The 9892-nt window shown below is 58.0% G+C and overlaps 1 protein-coding gene across 2 annotated transcripts in view; it reads left to right on the forward strand.

Annotated features, from left to right (window-relative positions):
* The window catches only part of PRSS36 (serine protease 36), a 31471-nt gene extending 23708 nt beyond the window's left edge, over positions 1-7763 (forward strand). For both annotated transcript variants that reach the window (XM_045072631.1, XM_045072632.1), the window contains 10 exons: positions 1098-1264; positions 4111-4360; positions 4469-4598; positions 4929-5185; positions 5268-5431; positions 5789-6026; positions 6152-6293; positions 6539-6804; positions 6879-7000; positions 7248-7763. In XM_045072631.1, coding sequence (XP_044928566.1) covers positions 1098-1264; positions 4111-4360; positions 4469-4598; positions 4929-5185; positions 5268-5431; positions 5789-6026; positions 6152-6293; positions 6539-6804; positions 6879-7000; positions 7248-7526 — 2015 coding nt within the window. In that variant the 3' untranslated portion in view covers positions 7527-7763. The remainder of the gene's footprint in view (positions 1-1097; positions 1265-4110; positions 4361-4468; positions 4599-4928; positions 5186-5267; positions 5432-5788; positions 6027-6151; positions 6294-6538; positions 6805-6878; positions 7001-7247) is intronic.
* The last annotated feature ends 2129 nt before the right edge of the window (positions 7764-9892 follow it).

Here is a 9892-nt window from a genome sequence, read left to right on the forward strand (position 1 = left end):
GGAGTGGAAGGGGAAGAGGCAACAGAGGCCACAGAAGCTGCTCGGGCTGGACCGTGAAAGCCTTAAGGTCAAACCGAGGGCCAGAGCACCCCACCAGCTCCCAGGATCCCCAGGACAATCCCCAAACCTCCCTGGCTGACCCTCAGGTACAGCTTCACCATCACGGGACCTTGCAGGAAGCCGGGTGTGGAGGGAAGAAGCCGGGTCCACAGCCCCCCCCCCCCATTCCTGGAATCTGAGACTTTGTTTCCATCAAAGGTAGGTTCACCCCGGGAGAGGGCGGAGGGCTCAGATGTAAACAATGGGGTCCATTGATGGTTTTTGGTAAGATCAGAGCTGAGTTTTAGAAACATTCCTCTGTCATGGGGCGCCTGGCCGGCTCAGTCAGTTAAGCGTCCGCCTCTTGATCTCCGCTCAGGTCCCGATCTCAGGGTCATGGGTTTAAGCTCCAAGTTGGGCTCCACATTGGGCGTGGAACCTATTTAAATTTTTTTTAATTTAATAATTTTTAAAAAAAGAACATTTCTCTGTCAGCAATAAGTGAAGGGTGGGTTGGGGAATGGACCAGTCGAAGCCTAGGCCAGTCATCCAGGCCCAAAGTTGTGCCTCCTGAACTAGGGCAGTTGTAGTGAAAATTCCAAGAAGTCATAAACGAGAGGTTTTCAGGACTTGGGAACTGAGGCGAGGCCAAGGATGATGTACAGACTCCATGCTTGCCAACTTGTCAACTTAGTGTGGGACCACACTAGGCTATATGACGTCTTTGTTGAAAAGGTCACCCTCTCAAGACTATACAACCTACACTGGGGCTCAGAGCTTAGTGATTTTAGCCCCGACATGCATCTTGTGCCATCTAGATAACTTTCTCCACTGCACAACCATCTGTGGAAGCTCTCACTGGGTTCTGGGTGAGGCGATTCCCGAGGTAAGAGAAGAGCGGGAGGTGACAATGACTGGTTTTGAACACAGCAGGCGCGGGTGTCACGGGGCATCTAGACAGAGATGTCCAGGAGGCACCTCAAGGGCACAACGCTGAGCTGGGGACCAGGGGACTTCACATCTGCCTCACAGCATTTGCTCTCTGGTTCGACCTGCAGACCGCCTGCCTCTCCCATGGGTGCTACAGGAAGTGGAGCTGAGGCTGCTGGGAGAGGCCGCCTGTCAGTGTCTCTACAGCCGGCCCGGCCCCTTCAACCTCACTTTCCAGCTTTTGCCAGGGATGCTGTGTGCTGGCTACCCGGAGGGCCGCAGGGACACCTGCCAGGTGAGGGGAGGTCGCCGCAGCTGCCCCTCGGGGCCAGGCAGAGAGCCCTGACCATTGGGAAACAAGAGGAATAGGGCAATCTCATCTCTCTCGTGTCTGCAAAAAGAGGGCAAGATGGCCAGTGAATGGGATGGATGAGATTAGAACTTGGAGCTCAACAAGAGGCCGTTGTTCCTTACGGCGGTGCCAGAGGGAGTCAGTCTGCTGACAAGTCCAGCGCCACCACTTATTAGCTGTGTGACCTTGGCCAAATTACTTAACCTCCATATGTCCAGACCTTCTCGTCTGGAAGACGGAGGTGATAGCACTACTTACCTCATATGGTGGTTATGACGACAGCAGGAATATGTAATACGACAGTGCCTTGGTCTTTAATCAGAGCTACAATAAGTATTTAGCTATTATTATTATCATCCCATATCCCAGGCCACAGCGCAGCACCTGTTACTTAGTAGATATTCAGCAAATAGTTATTTTTTTCAAAAACGAATTAATCTGGAGTGCCTGGCTGGCTCAGTCCATAGAGCGGGGTCTCTCGATCTCAGGGCTGTGAGTTTAAGCCCCACGTTGGGTGTAGAGATTACTTAAAAATAAAATTGTAAAAAGTAGAAGGATTAATCCTTTATAGAAGTTTCCAGTTATCTTGCTGAAAGCCAGCACATAGTATATTTTAACCATCTTCCCCAGAAACTTTCCTCCAATGGCACATATTTCTTTTTAAGATTTATCTATTTATTTAAGAGAGTATGGGCAGCGGGAGGGGGAGGGAGAAGCAGACTCCATACTCGATCCCACCATCCTGAGATCGTCACCTGAGCCAAAATCGAGAGTCAGATGCTTTGAAGTGTCTGGGCAGCTCAGTAAGTTGAGTGTCCTACTCTTGGTTTGGGCTCAGTTCATGATCTCCTGCTTGGGAGATCACCCCGAATCTGGGCTCCCTACTCAGCTGGGAGTCTGCTTCCTCATACCCTCTCCCTGCTCCTCCCTGAGAGTGTTTCTCTCCCTCAAATAAATAAATAGGGGCACCTACGTGGCTTAGTCAGATAAGCCTCTGCCTTGGGCTCAGGTCATGATCCCAGGTCCTGGGATGGAGCCCCGCATCTGGCTCCCTGCTCAGCGGGGGGTCTGCTGCTCCTACTCCCTGTGCTCCTCCCCCACCCCACTCATGCTCTCTCTCTCTCTCTCTCTCAAATAAACAAATAGAATCTTTAAATAAATGAGGTTTTTTTATTCTCTAAAATAAGAAAGAGTCAGATGTTTAACTGACTGAGCCACCCAGGTGCTCCCAATGGCACACTTTCTTTTTTTGGCGCCCGAATGGCACACATTTTTGAGGATGCTCAAGCATGCATGGTGGTGAAGGGAATTTGAGCTACATTGTCTTCAGGATCCCTCCCCATTATGAGGTTCCAGAACCTATGGACGTAATCCCCTGCCTTCTTGAACAGGATTGCCAGGGATGGCAGTTTAGATTGCTCTAAACCATGCACTGTCCAGGGGCGCCTGGGTGGCTCAGTGGGTTAAGCCACTGCCTTCAGCTCACATCATGATCTCAGGGTCCTAGGATGGAGCCCACATCTGGCTCTCTGCTCGGCGGAGAGCCTGCTTCCTTCTCTCTCTCTGCCTGCCTCTCTGCCTACTTGTGATCTCTGTCAAATAAATAAATAAAATCTTAAAAAAAAAAAAAAAGAAAAGAAAAGAAAACCATGCACTGTCTAGTACACCAGTCACTAGCCACAGTGGCTACTGAATATTTGAAACATTTTCAGTGTGACTGAAAAATTGAATTTTAAATGCTTAGCTTAAATTTAAATTCAGATAGCCACGTGTGGGTGGCATCTACCACACTGCACAGCACAGTTCTCAATGATTCCAAGAGCCTTTTCTGGGGCCTCCTCAGGTCACAGAGATGCCTGACCCAGACTATGGAAGATGCCTTAGGAACAAGGCTAATTTAGTGTTTGTTAATTGTAGTTATCTCTGCTTACTCGCTTTCAAACTAACCCTTCTTGCTGCTTTTTTTTTTTTTTAAAGATTTTATTTATTAATCTGACAGAGAGAAATCACAAGTAGACAGAGAGGCAGCCAGAGAGAGAGAGAGAGAGAGGGAGAGGGAAGCAGGCTCTCTGCCGAGCAGAGAGCCCGATGCGGGACTCGATCCCAGGACTCTGAGATCATGACCTGAGCCGAAGGCAGCGGCTTAACCCACTGAGCCACCCAGGCGCCCCTCTTGCTGCTTTTTTAAAAAAATTTTATTTATTTATTTTAGAGATAGTGACAAAGAGAGAGTGAGTGTGCAAGCAGGGTGAGGAGCAGAGGGAGAGGGACAAGCAGACTCCCCACAGAGCACAAGTCAGATCTCATGGCCCCAAGATCATGACCTGAGCCAAAAACAAGAGCTGGGCGCTCAACCAACTGAGCCACCCAGGTGCCCCCTTGCTGTTTTTCTAACGGCTTATTTCTAGAAGCCTCTTCCTCCTGAAGTTGGCGTCTCTGATTTACCTTAACAATTGGGTGCACTTAGGAACCCAAAACAGTGTTTATTTGAGCCATTTATTGAACAAGAATCATTTGGCTCTGAACAAGACCTGCAGATCTCTGTGGAGTGGCCTTTGGTGCATTAACTGGGTGCCCGTGGCTTTGGCTGCTCATCAGCCTTTCTGCCTCACAAGGCTTTCTTCTGTTTACAGTTGTAGGGAATGCAGAGGGCAAGGCTCAGACAGGACAGATTTCTAGGAAGTGGCTCTGTATTGGGCAAGAAGAGGCGCAGAACCTTGGTGAGGTGACCCAGTATACACTGGTGGGTCCCTGCGTTGATCGTGTAACACTGAACTGTCCATCACCAGGGAGACTCTGGGGGTCCGCTGGTCTGTGAGGAAGGCGGCCGATGGTTCCAGGCGGGAATCACCAGCTTTGGCTTTGGCTGTGGACGAAGGAACCGTCCTGGAGTCTTCACCGCTGTGGCTCCCTACGAGGCCTGGATACGGGAACGGGTCATGGGCTCCGAGCCTGGGCCCGCCTTTCCCAGCCGTTCCGGGGAGCCCCAGTCGGGTCCGCGGGAGCCCAGGGAAGGGAACTGCACCATCGCCCTGCCAGGTGCGGGAGCAGGACGCCTCGGTGGTGGCTGGGCGGGAGAGATCGCAGTCGGGGCGGACACTGCTGCGGGTCCGGGAGGCCCCCTGACTCCGGCCTCTCACCCCTCAGAGTGCGGCAAGGCCCCAAGGCCAGGGGCCTGGCCCTGGGAGGCCCAGGTGATGGTGCCGGGATCCAGACCCTGCCGTGGGGCGCTGGTGTCCGAGAGCTGGGTCTTGGCACCCGCCAGCTGCTTTCTGGAGTGAGTGAAAACCCAGCCTGACATACTCTGGCCGCCCCCGCCTCGGGCCCGAGACACTATTTCCCTGACCCTGGCCCTTCCCCGGTGTGGGGTGGGAGTCGAGGGGAGGGGCGCCGTGGTCTGGGGCACGGGGTCTCCCTGGCAGGAGTGGGACCAGCGTGCAAGCAGGGTCCGTGTCTAGGGGACGAGCGGGCGGGGGTTCGGGTTCGACGCAGGGCGCCGGGGTCTCGGCACACGGTGCTCCGCAAGCCCAGGTCCAGGCCGGACGCGCGTGGCTTTGGGGCTGCGTGTGCGGGATCCAGCCCAGGCCCCCGCGCCCCCGCCCCGCAGCCCCGCCCGCCCCGACGGCGCGCCCGGCGGCCCGGACAGCTGGCGCGTGCTGCTGCCCTCGCGTCCGCGCGCCGAGCGGGTGGCGCGCCTCGTGCCGCACGACAACGCCTCGTGGGACGCCGCGGCCGACCTGGCGCTGCTGCAGCTGCGCGCGCCCGTGGACCTCCGCGCGGCCCCGCGGCCGGTGTGCCTCCCGCGCCCAGACCACTACTTCCTGCCCGGGAGCCGCTGCCGCCTGGCCCTCTGGGGTCGCGGGGGTGAGCGGGGGGCCCGCGCGCGGCCGGACGGAGCCGGGCGGGACGCCTCCGCAGCGCGGGCTCCCTCGCTCCTCCCTTGCAGAGCCCGCGGCCGGTCCCCACGCCCCGCTCGAGGCCGAGCTGTCGAGCGGCTGGTGGTGTCACTGCCTGTACGGCCGCCAGGGGGCGCCGGTGCCGCCGCCGGGAGACCCGCCGCGCGCGCTGTGCCCCGCCTACCAGGAGGAGGAGGAGGCGGGCCGCTGCTGGGTGAGTGACGGGGGCGGGGCCGGAGGGGCGGGGCCGGAGGGGCCTGGGAGGGAGGCGGCGAGCTCCGGGGCGGGGCGGAGATTAAGGCGGGTCCTGCAGGCTCTGGGGGGCGGAGTCTGGCCGTCGAGGCCTCCAGGCAGGGCCCTGGGCTGGGCCCTGGGGGATGTCCGGCCTTCTGGCTACCCCTAGTTTAAAGAGGAGCCTAACGTGAGGGCCGACTTAGACAGATGAGTCCTGGCGCCCGGCTGGGAGGAGGGGGCTTGTTACGCCTGAGTTCGGGGACACAGTGGAGGACGAAAAAGCCCCAGCACCTCCGCGAGCCGCGTGCTTCCCGTCGCCCCCACACTCTTGCTGCAGAACGACTCGCGCTGGAGCCTTCTGTGTCAGGAGGAGGGGACCTGGTTCCTGGCCGGAATCGGCCCCCTCTCCAGTGGCTGCCTACGTCCCAGAGCCTTCTACCCGCTGCAGACCCACGGCCCTTGGATCAGCCATGTGACTCGGGGAGCCTACCTCGAAGACCAGCTGACCTGGGACTGGGGCCCTGAGGGGGAGGAGACTGAGACACAGACGTGTCCCCCCACCACAGAACGCGGGGGTGAGGGCTCAAAGTCTCCTTAGGGCTTTGGGACTTAGAGGCTCCTACGTGGGCTGAGATCCATGAGAGTGTCTTCAGGGTGCAGCTGTGGAGCCCCCACTTCAGTGGACATCTCCTCTCCCTAGCCTGTGGCCTGAGACCAGAGCCCGCTGCGATGGGGGTCCTGTGGCCCTGGCTGGCAGAGGTGCACGTAGCTGGAGGTCGAGTCTGCACGGGGATCCTCGTGGCCCCAGGCTGGGTCCTGGCAGCCACTCACTGTGTCCTCAGGTGGGTCTCACCCATCTCTTGGACAAGAGGGGAAAATTGAGATGGGCAAAAGGAATCTTAAAATAGTGGGATATTCTCCCTTTAAGGTTCTGACAGTACAGGGAATTACAACAAGTGTTTTGAGATTGAAGAGAGATTTGGAACCAGGAATCATGAATGGAGTGACCTTGGAGTTCATTCTGCCCTGTCCCCTACACTACAGGACTGGGGGAGGAGGTGGTGACGTTGGGCTTTTTTTCCAACAGGCCAGGCTCTACAACCGTCCCTTATATTGAAGTACACCTGGGCCGGGCAGGGGCCACCCCCCTCCCACAGGGCCACCAGGTATCCCGGTTGGTCATCAGCATCCGCCTGCCCCGGCACCTGGGACTTCGGCCCCCCTTGGCCCTCCTGGAGCTGAGCTCCCGGGTGGAGCCCTCCCCATCAGCCTTGCCCATCTGCCTTCACCCAGGGGGTGTCCCCCTGGGGGCCAGCTGTTGGGTCCTGGGCTGGAAGAGCTCCCGGGACCGAGGTGAGAGCCCAGGGTCCTGGGGGTGAGAAGTGACTGAAGGCCAGAAATCCTGTGACAACTCTCTCTCCCCTTAGTCCCTGTGGCTGCAGCTGTCTCCATCTTGATGCCTCGACTCTGTCACTGTCTCTATCAGGGCGTTCTGCCCTCTGGGACTCTCTGTGTTCTGTACTCAGAAGGTCAGGAGGACACATGTGAGGTAAAGGGAGCAGAGGCGTGGTGCTGGGCAGCCAGGTCCTCGAGAGAGAACAGGGCTGGAATTCTTGAGTGCTGGGCGCCAAGTGGGAAGGAGCAGCGCTTCCTTGCCGGACTTCAGAGAGAGACTGGGGCCAGGAAGCCTAAGGGTGGGGACAAGCAGTGCTCTGTAGCTGGACTCTAAGAAGGGGCAGGGAATCAGGAGGAAGAAAGAGTAAGAGACCCTTTGGGATTTGACTCTAATACCGCAGGTGACCTCAGCACCTCCACTCCTGTGCCAGACCGAGGAGGGCTCCTGGGTCCTCGTGGGCGTGGCTGTGCGAGGGAGCCGGGAGCTGTTTGCTGCCATCGCCCCTGAAGAGGCCTGGATCTCCCAGACAGTGGAGGAGGCCCATTTTCTGCCTCCCAGTGGCTACCCCTACTGGACCCCAGAAGGCAGCGATCTCTGTCCCCCCGACATGGCCAGGGCCTCAGGCTCCCCTCAGGCTGCTCTGTTCCTGCTGCTACTAACGCCCCTGATCCGGGGCTGAGGGAGCCGGGGTCTCTGGCTCAACCTTCCCTACCCCCCACTCCCTCCTGCCTTGCACTTCCCGCCGAGCAGGGCTGGAATGTGGCCCAACCGGCTTTGTTCCCTGCCGGAACCTCCGGAGCGCCTCACCCACCTGGGCTGCAGCGGCTTTGGACAATTGGGTCCCAGTGCCCGGCTATTTCGGGCACGGGAATCCTTGGGGGCAGCGGGAAGCGGATAATAAAGGTGTAAACACAGACACGTGGCCTTGTGGCATGGCCAGGGGCAGGCCGAGGGGCTGGGGGAAGCCCAGGAATCGGGCCCATCCCTTCTGGGCCTCTGTGAGTCAGGCCTTGGGCTCCCAGGAAATGTGTCCCTGATAACGTGGCAGCTGCCCCTCATTCCTGCCCCAGGGCGGGGGAGGTGGGGTGGCAGCTGGGTGTGTGTCACCTCCCCAGTGGAATCAGCAACCCTAGCACCTGCCGGACACCTCAGCCCCAGCTCAGCCCCTACTGCCCTTGCCCCGCCTCCCAGAGCAAGGGGTGAGGCTGAGGGCTGAGGAAGGGTCGCAGCTTGGGAGTCCAGGGTCTCCCGTAGTCTATATCCGCAGACTGCTGCTCTCCTATGCACCCCAGAGTGTACACCCTCCGGGGTCCCCAGTTCACACATGACATGTCCTTCAGTGGTCCCCCATTTTTACATCCTGCCCAGTGTCCCCAGAGTTAGGGCACCGTCAAGCATCCTTGAGGGTACATCGCACTCCCTCTCCCTTCATTTTTTTGAAAGATTTTATTTATTTATTGGAGACAGAATGAAAGAGAGAGAAAGAGCCAGGGAGGTGGGGGCAGAGGCAGAGAGAGAAGCAGGGAGCCGGATGCGGGGCTCCACCCCGGGATCATGAGCAGAGCCAAAGCCAGAGGCCTAACCAACCTAGCCTCCCAGGCGCCCCCCTCCCCCACCATCTATTAGTGCCCCTCCCTGTGTGAATTCAACCACATTCCCTGCTAATTGCGAAGTCAGGGGGTCTGGGGTCTGATAGATCAGCCCCTGAAGTGCTCCCAAGGCAAAAGGGGCACATGTGGACACCCCTAGCTGGGGATTCGGAAAGGGTCCCAGAAGAGGTGAGGTCTGAGTACAGAAAAGGGACAAACGGAGACCCGGGGAAAGAGGAGTACTTGGCGTGGAAACCAGATGGTGAGGGTAGCAGAGGGGTCCCCTCTGGGGCTGCAGTCACCATGTCTTGGTTGAGTGGGCAGAGGATAGCGGAGGGGAAGTAGGAAGTTCTTGGGAGATTAAGGAGCTGGACAGAGGTTCTTAAAGGGACTGTTACCCCCCAGCTGGTCCTATACCCAGACAGTCACCCATATGCCGTCCCTCACAAACATTTCATACACCCACCATCCACCCAAACCCACCACAGTGTCCAATGTTGCCCCTCCTCCCCAGCAATTAGCCTCTAGCCCCTCACCCACCCCAGGAATTCCCTGCCCTCCTGGAGAGGCTCTGAAGTTTTGGCTAAGAGGCCCCATATAGAAAGTAGGTGGGGGAGTGGGGCTCTATTTTTCTGAGGCTTGAAGCCAACATACATGCCAAGTTGCCCACAGACCCATGCAGGGTCAGAGGATGAACCTGACCCCCAAACTGGTCCCATGGACCTCCGTCCCGTGAGCCCTTGCCACCTGTTTGCTCCACAGGAGAATCCCTGGATTCTTCCCTGGATCGCCCTTCTCCTCTACCTGCCTTGACACCTTCCCAGAGCCCCTCCAGTCTTCCTGAGGAGCCCTTCCTGATGGGAACCTATGTCAGACTTCCGAGGACAGGCCCCCAGAGCCCCCATCTTCTTTACCATAGTGCCTGGCTCGCAAGTACTCCATAATGTCTGTGTGACGCTTTGATTCAGACCTGTCACGCTATTTCACCGGGAGCTCAGCGAAGGCAGAGATGGTGTCTGTGTTTGTGTCCTGTGCCTGGAACATAGTAGGCACTCGGGAAATGTCTGTGAGGTGACCGGCACTGCCATGCCCCTCGGCACACCTCACCGCACACAGGCGACGCTGCAGACGCCACAGACGGGCCTGAAATGGCCGGCCTGGAGCAGCCCCAGGTGTCCTGGGCTCGGCCGCCAGGCCTAAGGAGGGAAAAAAGGTCAGAACCACAACTGCCCCAGGACAGCCAAGGCTGGGCCAGGCCCTGGGGGACATAACTGGTCTGGGAGACTTGCAAGACCTGGGACAGAGGGCAGTGGGGTCACATTCTAGGGAGTCCAGCTATCAGGGATTTGCGAGCGGGCGCGCACCTAAACACACACAGAGAGCCTGGGGGTCTGGGAGGGCTTAGGACTCTGTGAGCAGGAAAAGCTGGCGGAGCGAAGCGAGAAGGGCGGGGCTA

Source organism: Mustela putorius, unplaced genomic scaffold, assembly GCF_011764305.1.
Source record: "Mustela putorius furo isolate JIRA1106 unplaced genomic scaffold, ASM1176430v1.1 tig00004039_pilon_pilon_pilon, whole genome shotgun sequence".
Lineage (NCBI taxonomy): Eukaryota > Metazoa > Chordata > Mammalia > Carnivora > Mustelidae > Mustela > Mustela putorius.